The following is a 23732-nucleotide window of genomic DNA, read 5'->3' as shown; positions in this document are numbered from 1 at the left end:
ATTGGGGGTGGGAGGGAGGGAGAAACACAAACTAGGGGAGAGAGGGAGGGAGAGAGAAACACAAACTAGGGGAGGGAGGGAGAGAGAAACACAAATTGGAGGTGGGAGGGAGAGAGAAACACAAATTGGGGGTGGGAGGGAGAGAGAAACACAAACTGGAGAGGGGAGAAACAAACTGGGGAAGAGAGAAACACAAACTGGAGGAGGGAGGGAGAGAGAAACACAAACTAGGGGAGGGGTGGAGAAAGAAACACAAACTAGGGGAGGAAGGGAGGGAGAAACACAAAGTAGGAGAGAGAGGGAGGGAGAGAGAAACACAAACTAGGGGAGGGAGGGAGAAACACACACTAGGGGAGGGAGAGATAAACACACACTGGGGGAGGGAGGGAGAGAGAAACACAAACTGGGGGAGGGAGGGAGGAGAAACACAAACTGGAGAAGGGGAGAAACAAGCTGGGGGAGGAAGAGAGAAACACAAACTAGGGGAGGGAGGGAGAAACACACACTAGGGGAGGGAGAGAGAAACACAAACTGGAGGAGGGAGAGAGAGAGAATCACAAACTAGGAGAGGGGTGGAGAGAGAAACACAAACTAGGGGAGGAAGGGAGGGAGAAACACAAACTAGGAGAGAGAGGGAGGGAGAGAGAAACACAAACTAGGGGAAGGAGGGAGTGAGAAACACAAACTAGGGGAGGGAGGGAGAGAGAAACACAAATTGGGGGTGGGAGGGAGAGAGAAACACAAACTAGGGGAGGGAGAGAGAGATAAACACAAACTGGTGGAGGGAGGGAGAGAGAAACACAAACTGGGGGAGGGAGGGAGAAACACAAATTGGGGGTGGGAGGGAGAGAGAAACACAAACTAGGGGAGGGAGGGAGAGAGAAACACAAATTGGGGGTGGGAGGGAGAGAGAAACACAAACTAGGGGAGGGAGAGAGAGATAAACACAAACTGGTGGAGGGAGGGAGAGAGAAACACAAACTGGGGGGGGGAGGGAGGGAGAGAGAAACACAAATTGGGGGTGGGAGGGAGAGAGAAACACAAATTGGGGGTGGGAGGGAGGGAGAAACACAAACTAGGGGAGAGAGGGAGGGAGAGAGAAACACAAACTAGGGGAGGGAGGGAGAGAGAAACACAAATTGGAGGTGGGAGGGAGAGAGAAACACAAATTGGGGATGGGAGGGAGAGAGAAACACAAACTGGAGAGGGGAGAAACAAACTGGGGAAGAGAGAAACACAAACTGGAGGAGGGAGGGAGAGAGAAACACAAACTAGGGGAGGGGTGGAGAAAGAAACACAAACTAGGGGAGGAAGGGAGGGAGAAACACAAAGTAGGAGAGAGAGGGAGGGAGAGAGAAACACAAACTAGGGGAGGGAGGGAGAAACACACACTAGGGGAGGGAGAGATAAACACACACTGGGGGAGGGAGGGAGAGAGAAACACAAACTGGGGGAGGGAGGGAGAGAGAAACACAAACTGGAGAAGGGGAGAAACAAGCTGGGGGAGGAAGAGAGAAACACAAACTAGGGGAGGGAGGGAGAAACACACACTAGGGGAGGGACAGAGAAACACAAACTGGAGGAGGGAGAGAGAGAGAATCACAAACTAGGAGAGGGGTGGAGAGAGAAACACAAACTAGGGGAGGAAGGGAGGGAGAAACACAAACTAGGAGAGAGAGGGAGGGAGAGAGAAACACAAACTAGGGGAAGGAGGGAGTGAGAAACACAAACTAGGGGAGGGAGGGAGAAACACAAATTGGGGGTGGGAGGGAGAGAGAAACACAAACTAGGGGAGGGAGAGAGAGATAAACACAAACTGGTGGAGGGAGGGAGAGAGAAACACAAACTAGGGGAGGGAGAGAGCGATAAACACAAACTGGTGGAGGGAGGGAGAGAAACACAAACTGGGGGGGGGAGGGAGGGAGAGAGAAACACAAATTGGGGGTGGGAGGGAGAGAGAAACACAAATTGGGGGTGGGAGGGAGAGAGAAACACAAATTAGGGGAGGGAGAGAGAGAGAAACACAAACTGATGGAGGGAGGGAGAGAGAAACACAAACTGGGGTGGGAGGGAGAGAGAAACACAAACTGGAGGAGGGAGAGAGAAACACACACTGGGGGAGAGAGAGAGAAACACAAATTGGGGGTGGGAGAGAGAAAGACAAACTGGGGGGGGGAGGGAGGGAGAGAGAAACACAAATTGGGGGTGGGAGGGAGAGAGAAACACAAATTAGGGGAGGGAGAGAGAGAGAAACACAAACTGGTGGAGGGAGGGAGAGAGAAACACAAACTGGAGGAGGGAGAGAGAATCACAAACTGGGGTGGGAGGGAGAGAGAAACACAAACTGGAGGAGGGAGAGAGAAACACACACTGGGGGAGAGAGAGAGAGAGAAACACAAATTGGGGGTCAGAGAGAAACAAACTGGGGGTGGGAGGGAGAGAAACACAAACTTGGGGGCAGAGAGAAACAAACTGGGGGTGGGAGCGAGCGAGAAACACAAACTAGGGGAGGGAGGGAGCGAGAAACAAACTGGGGAGGGAGGGAGGGAGGAAGAAACAAACTGGGGGAGGGAGGGAGAGAGAGAAAAACAAACTGGGGGAGGGAGGGAGGGAGAAATAGAGCAACAAAAATTAGGGGAGGGAGGGAGGGGGAGAAAGAGAGAGAAACAAACTGGGGGAGGGAGATACACAAACTGGAGGGAGAGAGTCTTCATGTCGGCCTGTGATGTAAGCTGTTGTATAATGTGCTGTATTATGAGCCTCACCTCCTTGAAGCTGCATTGGGATGTAGGAGTCAGAGTCAGCGTATTCAATTAGATTTGGTTTTGGTTTTATTTATTAATTTTATAACTTGCTGTGTTTTGTAAAAGGTCATAATATTGTACAAAACCTTGAGTTAGAACTTACTTATATTGGTGATGTTTTTATTGAATCAGTGGAATCTACCTGGTGTTTCTCATTGTGGTCAATACTGTAGAAACATCACAGAAGTCGTATTTACTTAAACATTACTTATCCTTAAATCTTTTTATTCTTTTGTGTTCTTTCTTTGATTAATAAATTATGTTATTCATTTCACTACAACAAAAAGTAAAATATTTTATTCAGGGCTTGGTGATACTAAGACACTCAACTAAGGAAAATGCAATAACATTTGCAAACAGTGGGCAAATGTCACGTGATCACATGTCATGTAATCAAATGTCACATGATCAAATCTCCAGGAATATGTCAAACCAGAGTTGCCAACCCTAGATGGGAAGTCAAGTGGTAGAGACAGGAAATGCTGCAGATGTAAGATTTTAAAAATATTTTAATACATTACATTACTGGCACAAAGTGCGACAAAAACATGACACCAGGAAGTCAAATGCAGACAAGAAGTACGCGTAGATGTAAGATTTTTAATATATTGGCCCAGAATTTGCTGTGAAAATAGTGGTGAGGCTAACTGCACTCATCGTTATTTATGCTCAAATTGCATAGCAACTTCAGGCGAGGTCAGATGCATGGTTAAACTCGAAAATCCAGAAGTTGCTGTCCGAGATGCGCCGCTCCACCATTAGCTTTACCAAAATGGCATCTCGCTGACTGACTCGCCATTCAAATGCATTGAATGATTCTGTAAAGTTCTTGTATTTACATGGCAGATACGAACTAAATTCGTCACTGAAAGTTAGGACTTGTCCATTTCAGTCTATGTATCCTTTTTAACGGTCTGATAAGTCTTAATTACTGCCAAACAACACCTCTGGCATTGAAAATTAATTATTGCATGCGTGGAGTCTTATTCTTTATATTTTAATCGTTGTTGGAGTTTAAAAAAAAATTTAAATAAACTTTTTTATAACTTTTTCTTTGTCTCTTTTTTCTCTCTCTCTTAATCCAATCTTTCTTTCCCTCTCTTTATTTCATTTTCTGTACCTGAATTTGAATTCACTATTCTAACTTACACTTCCTGGTTCAGACTCTGCGCTGTTCATGTCACAATGCTTCAATCTGATTGATTAAGGAGATACACAGTTGCTTGCCCTATTCACACAGATCCCAGATGCTCTGTGTTGGACATGTTGGAGAGTTAAGAGTTAATAATCGAACCAACCTATAAAAGGTCATGGAAGCAACAGGCTTTCTAAGATAAACAGGAAACCAGAAGGGGGCTGGGAGAAGAGACATGGATTATATGGCCTATTTCAAAGATCTGATAACGATCTACAAGGGATGCAAGCAAAGAGATAGTTTTTGGGATGACATTGACCATGAGTGATTAGTGTATAACTTTAGTAACTAGTGTAATAAACATAGGTAGAGGGATCAATTAACCGTGGTATAGAGTGGGTTTTTAGCTGATGTCAATGAACTGATCTTGAAAGATTCCGAGAACAGTCTGTCAGGAAGTCTTGTTTATGGAATGTACTCAACTAGAACTATTTATGTAATTAAGTTGTTCTTGAAAGAATCCTTGAAAAAAATCATGGAATCTCATCTGTGAAATATACCTTTGATGTAGGCAGACTGAGGTGTAAAAGAAGGGTAGGTTTTTCCAGAGTCAGTTGGGGGAGCTGAAAAGAGTGAGGAACCCTTAGCTACTCCTGTACATGGTATAGATTGATCACCTGTACTGTACTGTGCATGAATAGTTTGTTCCGTATATTCCACTATCGAGTGTCCCGTACTTACTCGAAGCGTGTTGTGGTGAACCTTAGAACAGACTTGTACTGTACCCGGTAGGAAGATCTCCGATAGCCTTGCGCTGCTCAGGGATACGATCGCCTACGTGCAGGACAGGGGGTGAACACCTGCCTCATCAGACTGGACCAGGAGAAGGCCTTCAACAGAATATCCCACACATACATGATGGACGTGCTCTCCAAAATGGGTTTTGGGGAGGGAATCCGCAATTGGATCCGACTGCTCTACGTGGACATCCGTAGCGCAGTCCTAATCAACGGGTGGGAGTCAGTGAGCTTTCCGATCAGATCTGGAGTCGGACAGGGCTGTCCTCTCTCCGCAGTCTTGTTTGTATGTTGTATCGAGCCGTTTGCCGCATCCATCAGGAAGGACGCAGGTATCGGGGTGGGCTGACAATCCCAGGCAGTGGAGGCTCTCGGGTTAAGGCCTCCCTCTACATCGACGATGTCACCGTCTTCTGCTCCGATCAGCAGTCAGTCCACACACTGATGGGCATTTGTGACCATTTTGAGCTGGCCTCAGGGGCCAGAGTGAACCGAAGTAAGAACGAGGCAGGTGGGAGACCGGGTCCCTAGTCCCCTTCACCGTCAGGTCCGACTACCAGAAGGTGCTGGGGATTTGGTTCGAGGGGCCCCAGCCTGCAAAGAGAACTGGGAGGAGCCAAGGCCAAACAGAAGCTTGGTATGTGGGTGGGGCGATCCCTCTCCATAACCGGCAGGAACCTGGTGATAAGGTGTGAGGTTCTCGCGGTGTTGTTCTACATGGCCAAGGTCTAGCCCATCCCCCACAACTCTGCCGACACAGTCACCCGAGCTATCTTCCACTTTGTCTGGAGGTCCAAGGTAGAACACGTCCGCAGAGCCACCATGTACAAGCCCCTAGACAAAGGGGGGGAAGAGCGTCCTCAATGCCGCTCTGATCCTGATGGCCACCTTTGTGTGTGGCTGCTTTAGGATGTGTGTGGAGCCCGAGTACACAAATACAAAGTGTTAGTATGTGCTGAGTTTCTACCTGTCCAACATGCTGAGAAGGCTAGGTCTGGCCACGCTGGCCAAGCAGGCGCAGGATGTCCCATCCAGCTGGACCCTCCCCCCCCGCCTGTCCTAGGTGGAGAAGTTCCTGAGTAGGAACCCCTTCGACCACAAGGCTGTCAGACAGTGGTCGACACGAAACATTTCCAGAGTCCTGCAAGGAAAGGAGAGGGTGGACTCGATCGGGCTTTTCCGCGACCAGACGGTTGATCCCATTTGGCAGAACGTATCGTCCCCAGAACTGACAACAGGCACCAGAACAAACAACAGCCTGGATGGTGGCGAGAAAGGCCCTCCCAGTGCAGTCCTTCCAACATGCATGGAATCTCAGCACCTCCGCGAGCTGCCCTCGAGGCTGCTGCGGGGTGAAGACTGTCGTTCACCTCCTGATGGGCTGCCCCTTCGTGCAGAGGGTGTGGAGAGAGATGTGTTGGTATCTGTCCTGGTTCATCCCAAACAGTTCAGTAACAGAGAACGCTGTGCTCCACGGGCTGTTCCCTGAGTCGCACACCGAGACAGGTATCATCCGGGGCTGGAAGACCATCAATTCGGTGAAGGAGGGCCTTTGGTCCGCCTGAATCGTGCTGGTCTTCCAGCTGAAGATGCTGTCCACGACCGAGTGTTGCCGACTGGCACAGTCCAAGGTCCAGGAGTACATGCTGTGGGACGTACTGAAGCGAGGTGCGACCTATGCAAAGGCTCTATGGTGTAAGACCACCCCACCTTGTATTTAACACCATGAGTCATAAGAAATACTGTGTTTGAATTGTAATATTGAGATTGCTTTGTATAGAGGGCCCTCCATTGGGGACCGTCGCCTCCGCCGGACGACAAGATGGCGTATTTGGACAGGAGACGAGGGCGAGGAAGTGGAGAGTGTGCAAGAGCAGTCCGTACAGGAAACCCCTCCGCGCAGAGTGGAATGGCACGGATGGAATTTCCGAGAGACGGCTCAAGTTGTGAGGTGCAGGCTCCCGAGGGAGATTTCGGGGCCTGGCGCCAATGCGAAATTCCGTCCGAACAGGATTCAGATCGGAATGGATCGCTCCAAACGCCTGAGCCTCCTCGACACGCCTAGTGGAGTCAGGGCCGAGTGTGACTTTTAGTGCCTGGTTGGCTTTGGCCGCGTAGCCAGACATAGCACCAGGACATCTGTTCTGCCAATGTCTCTGGCAATATCCAGCCCGCTCCTCCGTCATCCAATACATCCCTGATTCTAGTTACCTTGGCAGCCAAGGCCCTCCTCTCCGCCATCCGTGTATTGCCGAAGTCGACCGTGCGAAGGTGCGGATTCCTGAACAGTAGCTCCCGTAGGATGGCCTCCCTAAGCAGGAGACCCAGGACTGCAGCAGCGACCTAATGCTTCCTTTTGTCCCAGAAGAGTTCGACGAGCTCCTTCTGAATCTTGGCGACAAACTCTGTGGGAGGGATCAAAGTGACCAACCATTACCACAATTGAAGTGTAAGTTAGAATAGTGAATTCAATGTCAAATCAGCTACAGAAAGCAAAATAACGAGAGGGAAAGAAATGTTGGATTAAGAGAGAGAGAGAGAGACAGAAAGAAAAAGTAAAAAAAATGATATTCAAATTTTTATTAAAATCTCCAACAATTAAAAGCTGAAGGAATGAGACTCCTCACTGGTAAAAGTGTGAGAGGTTGTTGGCAGTAATTTTTACCATGTCGTTAAAAGGGTACTTAGACTCGAATGGACAAGCCTTAACTTTTTGTGGCGAGTTTAGTCTGTATCTACGACATCAATACAGGAACTTCATGCCGTTCAATACATTTGAATGGGGAGCCAGACGACGAGATGCCGTTTTCGCGCAGCTTGCGGAGGGGCAGCGCATCTCGGGGCATCAACTTGCGGATTTTCGCGTTTAACCGCGCGTGTGCGCTCGCTGGCAGTTGCTGTCCGATTTGCACGTAAATAAAACAGTCCTCATTCTTATTTTCACAGCAAAATCCAAGCCCATTCTTTTAAAAATGGGCCATGGACTTATAAGGACTGACCGCACTTGATCTTATCACTGCTTAGTTCGAAAAAGCCCAGTCTCCCGCCCTGTCGGGTTTGTTTGTTTTTTTTTTGACTCTCTCAGGAGAGGAGAGTGAGTAATGGTGCAGGAGGTGGGACAGTGGATGTTTTACTTAGATTGGAGAATTGGAAGCCGGAAGTGTGGGTGAGGCTTCCTGGGGTCAATTCGCAGCACCGATCGCTGGGAAAAGCGGATGAGGAGACTTTGAGGCTGCAGATTATGGACTTACATTGTGGAAATCTCCATAACTTTTGACAGTTTGGGTTTCATATTTTTTTTTTAAAAAAAATTAACGAATGTGAGGTAAATAGTTTCGTTTCGATCCTCTGGCCTTGTTTGAGGTTGAGCGCCCGGCTCCAGTTGAATGTCTGACTGCAGGTTGGCGCCGAAGACCGGGGGACGATGGGCTGCGGCTGCACGGGGACGGTCATCTTTCTGATCTTCGGTAAGTTGCAACTGAGCCCTGCGATCGGAAAATGTTCACCGCGACTCCGTTAGAAAAGCTGCTGTACAGGGAGCCGAGGCCAGATATTTCCTAAGTGGAACATATTGACTGGATTTTTAAAATTATTATTATTATTATTATTATTATTATTCGTTCATGGGATGTGGGCGTTGCAGGCCAGGCCAGCATTTATTGCCCATCCCTTTTGTCTCCTCTGGTTTAGTCCGGAGGCAGCAATGTGAGATGACCTCTGTCTTTCATGGGCAGTAGACAAGTGATTGCTGATTCCTGACCTTGGTATTACATGGCTTGTGTCCAATTCTGTTTGTGTGTGTGTGTGTGTGTTTGAGCACGAGAAAAGCACAGCGGATTTTAATGGATATTTTTGTCCCTCAGAAATTTGTTAAAACTCTTCTGTGATGTCCCACTGTTTTATATCTTCGCTTTCTCCCATATATCTGCCCCTCTCTTCTCTGCCAGCTCTGGAGCTGTTATCTGCTGAATTCAGCAGGTGCTGCCTCCCCAGCCCCACACCTGCTTCTTCCCTGGCCCAACTCTACAGTCTGTACCTCCCGGCTGCTAATTGGCCTCTGCAGGTGGCTTTCTTGACACTTCAGTGCAGTACTGAGCGAGTGCCATCTTTTGGATGAGATGTTAACCCGAGGCCCCATCTGCCCTCTCAGGTGGACGTAAAAGAACCCATGTCACTATTTCGAAGAAGAGCAGGGTTCTCCCCAGTCCCCTGGCCAACAGTTATCCTGTTAGCCTGATGAGGGTCATCCCTTCTGTAGGGTAATATTACATAAGCCTTATGATGTTCTTGGTTTGCTACTATAACTTTAGCTACACTTGTACTTAAGAACCGTGAATAACATTTACTAACTTGGAAATGTTACTATCGTTGTCAATTCTAAAACAGATAACAACAATAAATTGAACAAGAGGATCTTTATTGGCAGACCAAAATTTATTTTATCTGGTTGGTGGGAATGATTTATTTAATTTCTACTTTTAAAAATACGAGCAATAAACTATTTTGTGTAACAGTTTTCATTTCATTATGTTAATCACTTTCATGACTTTAGATGGGCAACATGATATGGGGTGGTGCGTACACAAAAAATGTATACCACAAAGTATCCAATTTAATTTGTTTCCTTTTTCCATCACCAACACCACTATGATTTAATTTTCATATTTAAGAAGCTATACCAATAAGAAAAGTGTCCATTCAGTCATATATCTTTCTGATTTCTACTAAGGAAACAAAAAACTTAAGGAACAAGAATTTTGTCAGTAAGCAATGCCACAGAAAATAAACTAGTATGGAAAGTGGGTGTGATTAGCAGTGATTTGATCGGGAAAGCTAAAAGAACCAGATGCTTGGTCACTGCAGGAGTCAGACCTTTGAAAGCATTCTTGGGTTACTTAATATAATCCACATAAATACTGTGGCTACAAGAGCAGGTCAGAGGCTGGGTATTCTGCGGCGAGTGACTCACCTCCTGACTCCCCTAAGCCTTTCCACCATCTACAAGGCACAAGTCAGGAGTGTGATGGAATACTCTCCACTTGCCTGGATGAGTGCAGCTCCAACAACACTCAAGAAGCTCGACACCATCCAAGACAAAGCAGCCCGCTTGATTGGCACCCCATCCACCACCCTAAACATTCACTCCCTTCACCACCGGCGCACAGTGGCTGCAGTGTGTACCATCCACAGGATGCACTGCAGCAACTCGCCAAGGCTTCTTCAACAGCACCTTCCAGAACCATGACCTCTATCACCTAGAAGGACAAGGACAAGGGCAGCAGGCACATGGGAACAACACCACCTGCACATTCCCCTCCAAGTCACACACTATCCCGACTTGGAAATATGTCGCCGTTCCTTCGTCGTCGCTAGGTCAAAATCCTGGAACTCCCTACCTAACAGCACTGTGGGAGAACCTTCACCACACGGACTGCAGCAGTTCAAGAAGGCGGCTCACCACCACCTTCACAAGGGCAATTAGGAATGGGCAATAAATGCTGGCCTTGCCAGCGACGCCCACATCCCATGAACGAATTTTTAAAAAAATTGGGAGTCCAATCAGGCACAAAGGGGAAAACCACAGCATATAAAAACATGTTTTGACATTTGGAGAACAGCCACAAAGGGATAGTCTGAAGGCAGTCCAGATTATAGAGACTTCAACAGAATGGTACTTGGACCGACTAGAGATTAATGATGTTGGTTGAGGGATAACTGTTGGCCAGGAGACTGGGGAGAACCCGGCTCTTCTTCGAAATAGTGACATGGGTTCTTTTACGTCCACATGAGAGGGCATATGGAGCCTCAGGTTAACGTCTCATCCAAAAGATGGCACTCGCTCAGTGTTGCACTGAAGTGTCAGCCTTGTTTTTGTGCTCAATTCTCTGGAGTCTTGAATCCACAACCTTCTGATTCAGGCAAGAGCGCTACCAACTGAGACACAACTAGCACTTTGCAATGGAGGGATCGAGAGAGGTGTTGGAGAGGTAGAGCTGGGTGTCATCAGCATATAGATGGAAGTTGACCTCATGTCTGCGGATGGTGTCAGCAAGGGCAGCATGTAGATGAGGGGCCCAAGGATTGCTCCTTGGGAGACTGCAGAGATAAGGTACGGGGAAGGAAGAGAAGCTGTTGCTGGAGATGTTCTGTGTATGATTTGATGGGCAAAAGTGGAACTACTTGAGAACACTATCCACTCTCCACTGAGCTGAACAACAGAAGAGAGCTGTTGGAGGCTGATGGTGTGGCTGCCTGAGTCAAAGAGCTCAAGGAGGGAAAATGCACCACAGTCACAAAGGATGTCATTTGTGATTTTGATTAGTGCAGTTTCAGTGCTGTGTAGGGATGGAATCCTTATTGGAGAAATTCAAACATGGAGTTGTGGAAAAGATGGGCAGGGATTTGGGAGGCGAGAGCATGTTCGAGGACTTTGGAGAGGAAAGGGAAGTTGGAAATGGGGCAGTAAAGGACAGGTGGGTCAAGGGTGTTTTTTTTTAGGAGGAGGCGATTGCTGTTTTGAATTGGAAGAGGACAAAGCTGTGGAAAGGAGCCATGTACAACATCAGGTAGCATGGGGGCTAGGAAGGGAAGTTGGGTGGTTAGTTTAGAGGGAATAGGATCAAGGGAGCAGGAGGTAAGTCTCCTGGACAATGTGAGCTTGAAGATGACATGAAGGAAGGTAGGAGAGAAACTAGAGAAAGATGTGGGTTCAGGGCTGGGAGGGAGGAAGGGGGAGGTCGGGAGGGAGGGAGGGGGGGGGGATGTTAGGAGGGGGAGGTCAGGAGGGAGGGAGGGGGAAGTCTGGAGGGGGGGGAGGGGGAAGGGGAAGTCTGAAGGTGGAAGTCTGGTGGGGGAGGGAGGGAGAGGGAAGTCTGGAGGGGGGAAGGGGGAGGGAGGGAGGGGGAAGATTGGAGGGGGGAAGGGGGAGGGAGGGAGGGAGGGGGAAGATTGGAGGGGGGAAGGGGGAGGGAAGGAGGGGGAAGATTGGAGGGGGAGGGAAGGAGGGGGAAGATGGGAGGGGGAGGGAGGGTGGGGGATGTCTGGGAGGGGAGGGAGGGGGAAGATTGGAGGGGGAGGGAGGGGAGGGAAGGGGAAGTCTGGAAGGGGAAGGGGAAGTCTGGAAGGGGAAGGGGAAGTCTGGAAGGGGAAGGAAGTCTGGAGGAGGCTCGGCTTGGTAGGTAAAAGAAAGGGGTGAAGCAACAGAGGCAGCTGAACGAATGGTCTCAATTTTAGTGGAAAAAAAGCCCATGAGCTCCTACTTGCTTGAGAGGAGGGTGGAGACGGAAATGTTTAAGGAAACGTTTTGTACTGGAGTAAAGGAGCCATGGAAACCACTTCCTTAGGAAGGTTTCATTACTTACAACGGCATTGTCACCAGGGTTGCCTCCAATAGCATTGTGTTCTGTTGGAAGTAGGCCTGTAGGGTAAAGGGGGCTTAAGGCTGCTGCTTGTGCATGATTCCAGTCTCCAATCACAAAGACTTGTACTGAAAGCATTCAAAAATCATCGTAATATACTTTTTTGAATGATTTAGATGGCTGGGGGGAGATTGCAGCAAGCTATTTAAAAAAATAAACTGCTGCCAGTCTGGGATTGGCCCATAGATGTCTTCATTAGTGGCTCAACAGTTCCTCAAAGTAATGTATTGAAGGTGCTCTCATTTCTCTGGTTCACTTTGATTTGGTTTCATGATGATAGTCTGCTGTGGGTTTCATGACCTTAACACAATTTTGGCATGGTGAATTATTGGTATGAAAAGGTCATTAATTGTACTTAAGAGACCTGATAATTCCCACCTTCCTTTTTGACATCGATCTTATTTCCCTGGGAGTGTGGATAATCAAACCAAATACTGCCATAGATACTGTTATGCTAGACTGCCCTTACATGCACTTTAATGTTTTTGGGTTACCTTGTCTTGGTTTGTATCCCCAAAGTCTGTCAGCTTTGCTGTGCTTTGGACTTCATGTTGCTCATGTTTTGCCTTTCTGGCTAAAAGGGTATTAACTTGTCAGCTACAGTAGCTTTTGGTCAGAAAGAGACACAAAGGGGTCATTTTTAACTTCCAGCCAGGAAGGGGGTGGGGGAAGATTTCCAGGTGCGCAACCCGGAAGGTAAGTGGGCGGGTTGCGATCGGGACCTTAATGAGGCCAATCAATGACACTTCCAGGTTTCGCGCCCAGCAGCCAGCCTGATTGACAGGCTAACTGCCTGTCAGCAGTGAAAGGAGCTGCACATCAGAGAGGGGGGCAGGAGGTAGAGAGAGATCGTCGGGCTTGGAAAAAATCAGAAATGGAGGGACCTGGATGACATCGGAGGGTCAGCTACCATCGTGGATCGGGGAGTCAGCCATCATCGGGGATCAGGGGGGGTCAGCAGGGATCGGGGGGTCAGCAAGCATCGTGGATCAGGTGTGGGGTGTCCAGCATTGGGTGGGAGGGGGGTTGGCTGATCGTGGGAGTCCTGTCGGCCAGGTGAGCTTGTTGGGCCTGGATGAAGCACTCCTGCTCCTCTGGGCCCACAAGCAGTGCAATTAAGGTACTCACCTCATGGATCCGGCCCTTCCCGCCTGCTTTCACCTGACGTGATTCGGAGGCGATGGGAAACTCGAACAGGTAAGGTTAAGGTTAAATTCATTTTAATTGTCCAACACACAAAATATTAATTATCTTTTAAGTATGGGCCCGCCAGCTTTAAGTGGGAGTGGGTCTTCTTGGTGTCTGCTCTCCAGACAAACCTGCCTGGGTTAAACCCAGAAGTAGGCGTGTTGGCGCCGGGATGCAGGCCCGCTCCGAAAACTCAGCATTTTTACTACCTACCCCCAAATCACCCACCCTAAAGAATTCTTAAATAAAAATTCTTGTCCAGGCCTTCTTGCCTTCTGAAGTATATTTGTTTTAATTTCCTCTTGCTGCCTGTGAAGATTTTATGATGCTGGCTGTCAGTGATACTAACTTGTTAACTATCACATCTTCAAACTGCTCCATTTCCAGGAGCACATCCATAATTCAAAACTAAAACTCATCACATAAACATAATATTCCAGCAATACATTACTTGTTAATAATTATTACAATGATTTGTATGTTTCATAAAATCCTTGATCATTAAATAAAATAGACAAACTAAAACCCTTCCAAGCAAACACAGTTGCATAAAGTCCTTGATCTGCTCTATGTTCTCTTACTTTGATTGAGACGTGGTATGATAGGTAAGTGGGACATAGTGTGGGACAGGATGCGTCCGACAGAGTTTTGCACAAGTTGGGGTTTATGGAAGAGGAAGGATGAACATCCAGAAAGGAGAGCATTAGAGTAGTTGAGTCTGGTGATGACAAAGCTATGTGTAAGTATTTTCAGAGGCGAAGGGTTGGAGATGGGCAGTCTTGCGAGAATTAAACGATCTTTGTGTTGGAGAGGATATGGAGAAGCTAAGCTTGGCATTAAACAGGACGCCAAGGTTGTGAATACCCAATTTGCTAGGATAATCCATAAATGTGACTTCCATCAGTATCACTGACCCTACTTATAAGAAATTGATAACATCAGTTTCTTTAACAACTTGGATTAAACCTAGTTCAGTAGGAAAATACATCCATGGTAGTGAGCCATGCAAACAGGGAATGTTCCAGGTTTGATCTTTGATCTGTGCTGATTTTAGCTAATTACAATCAGTTGGATGCTACATTTGGTCTCCGTTTCTATCTGCAGTGGAGGATTTGTGCTTTTGGTTGCTATCCAGTGCACACGTGTGGGCAGGATCAGCGTCAACTGTGATTCTCTAACTCTTCCAATTTCCCCTTCCTCCCCCTGCCCCTACCCCCCACCCAGATGTTTAGTTCCTGTTCTGAGCAAAAGTGAGTAAATGCCTGTGTGTTATGCCACTAAGCCCTCAGAGGAGCTTTCGGGAAAGTTCTCACCACAAAAAAGTTATTACTAGTGTCGAAGTACTAGGGCTGTTACTCATGCACTAATTATGTTTGGTGGCTTGCAAACAGGATGCCCCGTAAGTGAAATGTTTTTTTCCACTGCTCTGAAGGGGTGGGGGGAGCAAGCAAAGGTCTATTAATGTGCAACTGAAAGTGTTGCACAGAGATGGGGAATTCCAAGTTGTTATAGGTTGTGTTTCCAGGGCAGCTGGCCTGCTCTGAAATTTGTGAAAGGTAGGTCGTGCCTGACAAACCTGGTTGAATCTTTTGAAGAGGTGACAAGTAGTGGACAGGGGAATGTCAATGGATGTTATTTATATGGACTTCCAGAAGGCATTTGATAAGGTCCCACATAAGAGACTGTTAGCTAAGATAGAAGCCCATGGAATCGAGGAAAAAGTACGGACTTGGTTAGGAAGTTGGCTGAGCGAATGGCGACAGAGAGTAGGGATAATGGGAAGGTACTCACATTGGCAGGATGTGACTAGTGGAGTCCCGCAGGGATCTGTCTTGGGGCCTCAATTATTCACAATATTTATTAACGATTTAGATGAAGGCATAGAAAGTCTCATATCTAAGTTTGCCCTTAACACAAAGATTGGTGGCATTGTAAGCAGTGTAGATGAAAACATAAAATTACAAAGCGATATTGATAGATTAGGTTAATGGGCAAAACTGTGGCAAATGGAATTCAATGTAGACAAATGTGAGGTCATCCACTTTGGATCAAAAAAGGATAGAACAGGGTACTTTCTAAATGGTAAAAAGTTAAAAACTGTGGATGTCCAAAGGGACTTAGGGGTTCAGGTACATAGATCATTGAAGTGTCATGAACAGGTGCAGAAAATAATCAATAAGGCTAATGGAATGCTGGCCTTTATATCTAGAGGACTAGAGTACAAGGGGGCAGAAGTTATGCTGCAGCTATACAAAACCCTGGTTAGACCGCACCTGGAGTACTGTGAGCAGTTCTGGGCACCGCACCTTTGGAAGGACATATTGGCCTTGGAGGGAGTGCAACGTAGGTTTACTAGAATGATACCCGGACTTCAAGGGTTAAGTTACGAGGAGAGATTACACAAATTGGGGTTGTATTCTCTAGAGTTTCGAAGGTTAAGGGGTGATCTGATCGAAGTTTATAATATATTAAGGGGAACAGATAGGGTGGATAGAGGGAAACTATTTCCGCTGGTTGGGGATTTTAGGAGTAGGGGGCACAGTCTAAAAATTAGAGCCAGACCTTTCAGGAGCGAGATTAGAAAACATTTCTACACACAAAGGGTGGTAGAAGTTTGGAACTCTCTTCCGCAAATGGGAATTGATACTAGCTCAATTGCTAAATTTAAATGTGAGATAGATAGGTTTTTGGCAACCAAAGGTATAAAGGGATATGGGCCAAAGGCAGGTATATGGAGTTAGATCACAGATCAGCCATGATCTTATCAAATGGCGGAGCAGGCACGAGGGGCTGAATGGCCTACTCCTGTTCCTATGTTCCTATTTGAGACATGTAGCAGATCTCCAGTCCCTTGGGTTGTAAGTGGTACAGGAGATGGGACAAAATGAAGGAATTGATACCCTTGTGCTTTTTTAAATGCACTGGATTTCTGATGTGTAAGTGGTACAATTTGTTGGTTAGTGCTGACTTGCAGAAAACAAAATTAGGCCCTTGGAATTTCAGCGGTGTCATCATTTGTGGAAAATTAATTGCGCTTTTAAACTGAAACAATTTGGAGAAGAATTTACACAAAGTAGATACTGCTGTCTCCTTTTTACTCAAGGCAAATTGGACTCCAACAAATTGATATTTATATTTGAAATTTTTCTATAATGTCACACTGCTCCCTTTGATTTTCCTTTTTTTGGTCAGAAAACTTCATAAACAGAGGTGTTTCAAAAGTAAATGCTTTCAGCATGTCTCTGTTACTAACGGGTATTAAAATTTACTTATCATCTCGCCACCGGTATTAATGTTGCTTTTCTATTTCCTGTTCGTATCATAGTAGGTACAGCAAAGGAGGAGGCCATTCGGCCCATCGTGCCTGTGCCTGCTCTTTGAACGAGCTATCCAATTAGTCTCATTCCCCTGCTCTATCCCCATAGCCCTGTACATTTTTTCCCTTCGAGTATTTATCTAATTCCCTACTGAAAGTTACTATTGAATCTGCTTCCACCCCCACCCTTTTTAGGCAGTGCATTCCAGATTTGTTAAGTCTAAAATCCTGTTCACAATACCATCTGTGTCTTTTTTTTTAAGTGTTTTTAGATCAGAAGCCAGAGAAGAATAAGTGATCATTTTCAAGTATTTTTATTTGGAATTAATCTAGAATAAGAACTTTCTCAGGTGTTGCAAATAAAAATCTAGATCAACCATGTGAGTGTAACTTTATAAACCTGTGAAGTAAAATCACTCAGCAGTTGGGAGTAATATTTCTTACGCTTGTTGTCCAAATACAATTGCTATTTTTATCATAGATTGATTACAGCACAGAAGGCCATTCAGTAATGGTGGCCATGAAACTACCGGATTGTCGTAAAAACCCATCTGGTTCACTAGTGTCCTTTAGGGAAGGAAACCTGCTGTCCTTACCCGGTCTGGCCTATATGTGACTCCTGACCCACAGTAATGTGGTTGATTCTTAATTTCCCTCTGAAATGGCCTAGCAAGCCACTCAGTTATACAATCTCGCTACGAAAAGTCATAATAAGAATAAAACCGGATGGACCACCCGGCATCGGACCACTAGGCACCGGACACGACAACGGCAAAACACCAAGCCCAGTCGACCCTGCAAAGTCCTCCTCACTAACATCTGGGGACTTGTGCCAAAAGTGGGAGAGCTGTCCCACAGACTAGTCAAGCAACAGTCTGACATAGCCATAGTCACAGAATCATACCTTTCAGCCAATATCCCAGACTCTTCCATCACCATCCCTGGGTATGTCCTGTCCCACGGGCAGGACAGACCGACCAGAAGTGGCAGTACCATGATATGCAGTCAGGAGGGAGTGGTCCTGGGAGTCCTCAACATTGACTCTGGACCCTATGAAATCTCATGGCATCAGATCAAACATGGGCAAGGAAACCTCCTGCTGATTACCACCTACCGCCCTCCCTCAGCTGATGAATCAGTCCTCCTCCATGTTGAGCACAACTTGGAGGAAGCACTGAGGGTAGCAAGGGCACAGAATGTACTCTGGGTGGGGGACTTCAATGTCCATCACCAAGAGTGGCTCAGTAGCACCACTACTGACCGAGCTGGCCAAGTCCTGAAGGACATAGCTGCCAGACTGGGCCTGCAACAGGTGGTGAGCAAACCAACACGAGGGAAAAACCTACTTGACCTTATCCTCACCAACCTACCTGTCGCAGATGCATCTGTCCATGACCGTATTGGTAGGAATGATCACCGCACAGTTCTTGTGGAGTTGAAGTCCTGTCTTGACACTGAGGACACCATCCAACGTGTTGTGTGGCACTACCACCGTGCTAAATGGGATAGATTCAGAACAGATCTAGCAGCTCAAAACTAGGCATCCATGAGGCGCTGTGGGCCATCAGCAGCAGCAGAATTGTATTCCAGCCATGTCCTCTACCTCCACAAGATCTTTTTTGTCCCTAATTGCTCCCATGCTTCTTTTGACAACCCTTTTGCTATTTATATTTTTATAAAAGACTTTTGGGTTCCCTTTTATGTTAGCCACTAACCTATTCTCATACTGTTTCTTTGCTGCTCTTATTCCCATTTTTAGATCTCCTCTGTACTTTCTGTACTCAGCCTGGTTCTCTGCTGTATTATGAACCTTACATTCATCATAATTCATCCTTTTTCTTTTCATCTTTTCTGTTCCAGCATAAAAAAAAAGAGAAAATTTAATACAGGGTTTTAAAATGATGGAGTCTTTTGATAGTGAATTGGGAAAAATTATTTCCTCTAGTTGGGGAGTCAGTGATGAGGGCTCATAAATTTAAAATTATCACCTAAGTGAAGAGAGATGTTAGAAGAAATTTATTTATACAGACAGTTGTTGTGACTTGGAATGCTTTGATACAGGGAGTGCTTGAGGTAGACACCGTTGTATCTTTAAAGGAAAACATGAATGAACATTTGAAGTAGAGGTAGGTACGGAGTGGGATTGATTTTGGATTGTTCTAGCTGAGCCATCACATGATGGACCGAATGGCCACCTTCGGTCCTGTAAACTTCTATGGGTCTGTTGTTTTCTGTCATAGGTTACAGCCAGCCAAAAAGTGTTTGTTTTGGCCTGCCTGATTATGAGTTGTCACAGGCTAAGTGATGGTGATTTTTAGTGACCACTAATTCTGGAGAGATGCTTCCTGTTTTATTGATGAAGATGGTAAGATAGTGTCAGAAGGGTTCAAGGTTATAGCTTGGCTTGTAGGCCTGTCCACATGCTACAGTTTTTAATCCTTAAATGTCAACAACTTTTAACTCTGTGTAAAGCCCAACTCCATACATTACTTCAATACTGCTCCCATATCTGGAGAGGCTGTTCCCTCAACTTTCTCACACTTCTGGATATGAAATGGGAATGAAATTGCAGTCTGATTGGTGATCCTTCTCATCTCTAGCTTTCAATCAAGCTCTTCCACTCTTCCCTCCTTTGTACTCCTTATTCAGTGTTAATGGTATTAATCTCCCCTTCTGTATGCAAATAATAACCAAACTTGGCATCATCTAACCCCTACATCTTGATTTACCTTGTTTTCTTTCCTACTCTTTTCAACCCTAGTGGCCCACTCAATAAATTAAGCAAAATAAACAGTTTTTTTAAAACATGAAAGAAAGACATTTTGTTTATGCCCAGCCAGGATTAAATTGCAATTTAAAACTGAGTGAAATGCCTGTTTACAACTTTCATTTTTTTTATTAAACAGGAACACTTGAAGATAATAAGAATAGGCAGCACATGGACAGGTTCTATGACATTTTGAGTGGCCTGAAATATAAAACCTAAGCAGAGGGTTATATTAATATGAAGAGCCACTCAGCAATATTCAGGGTAATGTTGTTATTAGACTCGTAACAGAAAGCATATGGTTGCCCAAACTTTCAAAACTTCATCCGTTTATTGCTTAGGGATTGAGGGTTTAACTTTATGAATAACTACTGGTGTATATAATCTCATTGATTTGATAGTACTGTGTACTCAGATTTTCTTGAATCCTTGTGCTGCTGATGGTAAATGTAAGTGATCATCTAAGACTGTGTCATCTTCCAAGTAGTGCTACTTTTTTTTTAGCTGCAAGTGTGATGCAAGTTACTGCTGTATTGCTGGCCTGCTTTCAGGAAAGGTCAGGGGCCAGAAATTGAAAGTGGCAATCGTGACTTTTGTATAACTGAACATGTGCAAGCTTGCCAATAGTGTATTGGAATCCACCCTGCAGTGTAAGTGAGGACATTTCCAGAGCAACAGAAGACCTAATTGATCACAGAACAGCTTGATAGGGCAGCAGCCCTGCAAATAAATGGAATATAAATTATCTTGCTGAGAGAGAAATATCTGTTGACTTGGTAGGTGCAGAGTTGAGCGAGGCATCAGAGAATTTCAGAGATTCCACAAGTCCTAGAATTGGGAAAATGCTACAAATAAGAAATACTGTCCTTGAACCTCATCTCTACTATGGGGTAAATTTTAACCCCCAAGAACGGCTGGGTTGGGGGCGGGTGGGGAGTAAAAATCCTCCATTTTCAGAGTGGGACCGCATCCCGGCTCCAACATGCCTGCTTCTGGGTTTAACCCAGCAGGTTTGTCTGCCTGTGGACAGCAGACACCAGGAAGTCCTACCCCCACTTAGAGCTGGCGGGCCGATACTTAAAAGGGCAATGTACCTCATTGAGATACTGGAGGTGCTTAATATTTTGTGTATTGTAATAATAAAACAACTTTAACCTTGCCTGTTCAGGTTTCCCGTTGCTTCCCATTCAGTTCCTTGGGCCCACCTCCCCCTGATCATCTCCCCGGCCCATGATCCCTCCTTCTGACCCCTGGCTGTGGTCTGATGCAGCAGGCCTTCCTGTCCGCCAGCCAGCTTGTCAATCAGGCTGGTTGTTGGTTGTGACACCCAGAAGTGCAATTCACGACCCGCCACTTACATTCCGGATTTCGCACCCCAAAATCTTCTGCCCCCTCCCTTCCCGGCTCACAGTTAAATTTTACCCCTATGAGTCTAAAGAAAACATTTTTCAGTGATAATAGGGTTACATCAATTGGCCAATTTATTCAGATAATTACTTCAACACTCCCTTGGCTGGCCTCCCAACCCTTACCCTTCATAACTTCAGCTCATTCAAAACTCAGCTGCCTGTATCTATCCCACACCAAGTCCCACTCGTTCATTACCCCTGTTTTCACTGGCCTATATTGGCACCCGATCCCACACTGCCTCAAATTTTAAATTCTCATCCTTGTGTTTAAATCCCTCCATGGCTTCACCCCTCCCTATCTCAACCCTACAAACCCACGCCCCCCCCCCCCCCATGCTGCCACCTGAACTTTCCATTCCTCTGACTTCAGCCTCTTCTGTATTCCCCCTCCCTTCACCCTGCCCCCAGAGCCGTGCCTTCAGCCATCTCGGTCCCATGCTGTGGAATTTCCTCCCTAAACCCCTCTCTCCACCTCACTCCCTCCTTAAAATTGACCTCTTTGACCAAGCTTCTGGCCACCCCTCCTAATATCCCCTCCTTTGGGTCAGAGTCCGTTTTTCCTTATGTCCCTGAAGTGCCTTGGGATGCTTTTTCTATGTTGAGGACGCTACGTAAATGCAAGCCATCATACTAGTGGTAGTCCTATCTGCCTCATGGATCATGTCTAGGGAATAGACGGGGACAAAGCGGTAATTTTAGATAGGAGGGAAATTGTGATACCAATCTCTTCCTAAACATATGCAAAATCCAAACTTCTCATCATTTGTGGATGACATGAGTTTGAATGAAACTCTTCTTAAATTCATCCTGTCTATGGTGTACCAGGTTAGACCTAATCCAGCCAACACTTGAGTTTGAACAACTACCGTGTTTTGGGCCTGCCTGGATCTTAGAGCTGATTAAAGAGCTGTAAGGTTTATTTGTTAAACGTACACATTACATGGGTGATATTCTCTGTTATCTACTTACATAACCTGTGAATGTCTTCATAGGCATTGAATAAACCAATTGCAAATTGCCAGCTAATATGGTCAAACTTTTAATTTGTTTTCAGGAAGTTGTTTTAGTGACTACTCATCATGTTTAGCAGATCTATTACTTTTCACGTTTTTCTCTTTCACCAGTTCCTATGTGGTGCTCAACAACCTCTGAAACTATCTATGGATTCTTGCACCATAGTGTATCTCTCACTTACACAAGACCCAACGATACGGTTGAAATTTTGTGCAAGTTTGGTGACAACAAGGTGTTTGAATGGGAAGCAGACAGTTCCACAACTTATTTTGGACCATTTTCGGGAAGAACTAAGCTCAAACAAGCAAGTGTGTTGATAGGTGAATTACAGATGGATGATGCAGGGATTTACAAACTACTGTTCACAAATCAAAATGGGGATGTGACATCACAAACAATTTTGCTCGAAGTGCTTGGTGAGTAATCTGTTTTATGATGGTCTATCTCTTGTTGCACTCTATTAACATACTTTAATGCTAGATTTGTTCATTTATTTCATAATTATTTATTTAATTGTATAGAAATCGTAACAGAAAATACACTTGTGCCTATACAGATTCTGTTTGCTTCCTTTTTAAGGTTTAAGTTCCATTTAACCCTTTGATGCTGCAAGTTGCAATTCTGCATCAAATTTGGAGCAAGGCTGTAAATTTATTTTTAAAATGCCAAGAATTAAGAGATACTGGACTGGGTTTTGTTCTGGCAGTAATATTACAACTAGATTTTTATTTTGACACATACCATCTCCTTATCAAAGGACAAATAGATGACCTGCTCCAAGGCCTCTGCAAATGATACTGTGTGACCGAATGCTGTGACGTATAGAAGAATAACCTGCCTGGATGATTCTCCCTCAGATTTTTCTCTTGGTGCTCTCTGCTTGGCACATCACTACAAAGAGTGTGGCTATGCTCATTAACCTATATTGGGAAGAATTGTGGGTATGAGCCTGGATGCCAACACTCTGTGGCAACCTGTAACTGTTGTTTTAAAATGCCAGCAAAATTGAGATCACCTAGATAATATTTCAGAGCTGTTAACACCAGATAAATCCTGGGTGTGAGATTTTCAGTCCTGAACCATATCCGAGGCATCGCCTCTGGCAAAAAAAACATAAACCTGGTTGAATGCAGCAAGCAGAAACTCTCGATTGCCTAGTGGTAAATCTACATCAATGTGAAGGCCGAGTGCCAACAATCATAACATCATAGTTGGTACAGCACAGGAGGAGGCCATTCAGCCCATCGTGCCTGTGCCGGCTCTTTGTAAGAACTCTCCAATTAGTCCCATAGCCCTGTAAATTTTTCCCTTCAAGTATTTATCCAGTTCCTTTTGAAAGTTACTGTTGAACCTGCTTCCTCCACCCTTTCAGGCAGTGCATTCCAGATCATTACAACTTGCTGCATAAAAAAATGCTTCCTCATGTCGCCTCTGGCTCTTTTGCTGATCACCTTAAATCTGTGTCCTCTGGTTACTGACTCTTCTGCCACTGGAAACAGTTTCTCCTTATTTACTCTATCAAAACCATTCATGATTTTGAACACCTCTATCAAATCTCCCCTTAACCTTCTCTGTTCTAAGGAGAACAACCCCAGCTTCTCCAATCTCTCCATGTAACTGAAGTCCCTCATTCCTGGTACCATTCTAGTAAATCTCTTCTGCATCCTCTGTAAGGCCTTAATATCCTTCCTAAAATGTAGCGCCCAGAATTGAACACAACGCTCCAGCAGAGGCCTAACCAGTGTTTCATAAAGGTTTAGCATAACTTCCTTGCTTTTATACTCTATGCCTCTATTAATAAAGCCCAGAATCCCATGCTTTTCTAACAGCCTTCTCAACTTGTCCTACAATCTATTTCTTAATTCTAACCAAATAGATTCTGTC

General features: G+C 45.6%; 1 protein-coding gene across 1 annotated transcript in view; it reads left to right on the top strand.

The window, feature by feature from the left end:
- Positions 1–7847: 7847 nt before the first annotated feature.
- Positions 7848–23732, top strand: part of LOC137327285 (uncharacterized) — a 33690-nt gene continuing 17805 nt past the window's right edge. The window contains exons 1-2 of the mRNA XM_067992938.1: positions 7848–8203; positions 21959–22264. Of these exons, the coding sequence (XP_067849039.1) occupies positions 8161–8203; positions 21959–22264 (349 nt within the window). The 5' untranslated portion in view covers positions 7848–8160. The remainder of the gene's footprint in view (positions 8204–21958; positions 22265–23732) is intronic.

This window comes from Heptranchias perlo, chromosome 11 (genome assembly GCF_035084215.1).
Source record: "Heptranchias perlo isolate sHepPer1 chromosome 11, sHepPer1.hap1, whole genome shotgun sequence".
Classification (NCBI taxonomy): Eukaryota; Metazoa; Chordata; class Chondrichthyes; order Hexanchiformes; family Hexanchidae; genus Heptranchias; species Heptranchias perlo.
Note: the sequence above shows the minus strand (reverse complement) of the source record. Positions and strands in the feature narration are given on the sequence as shown.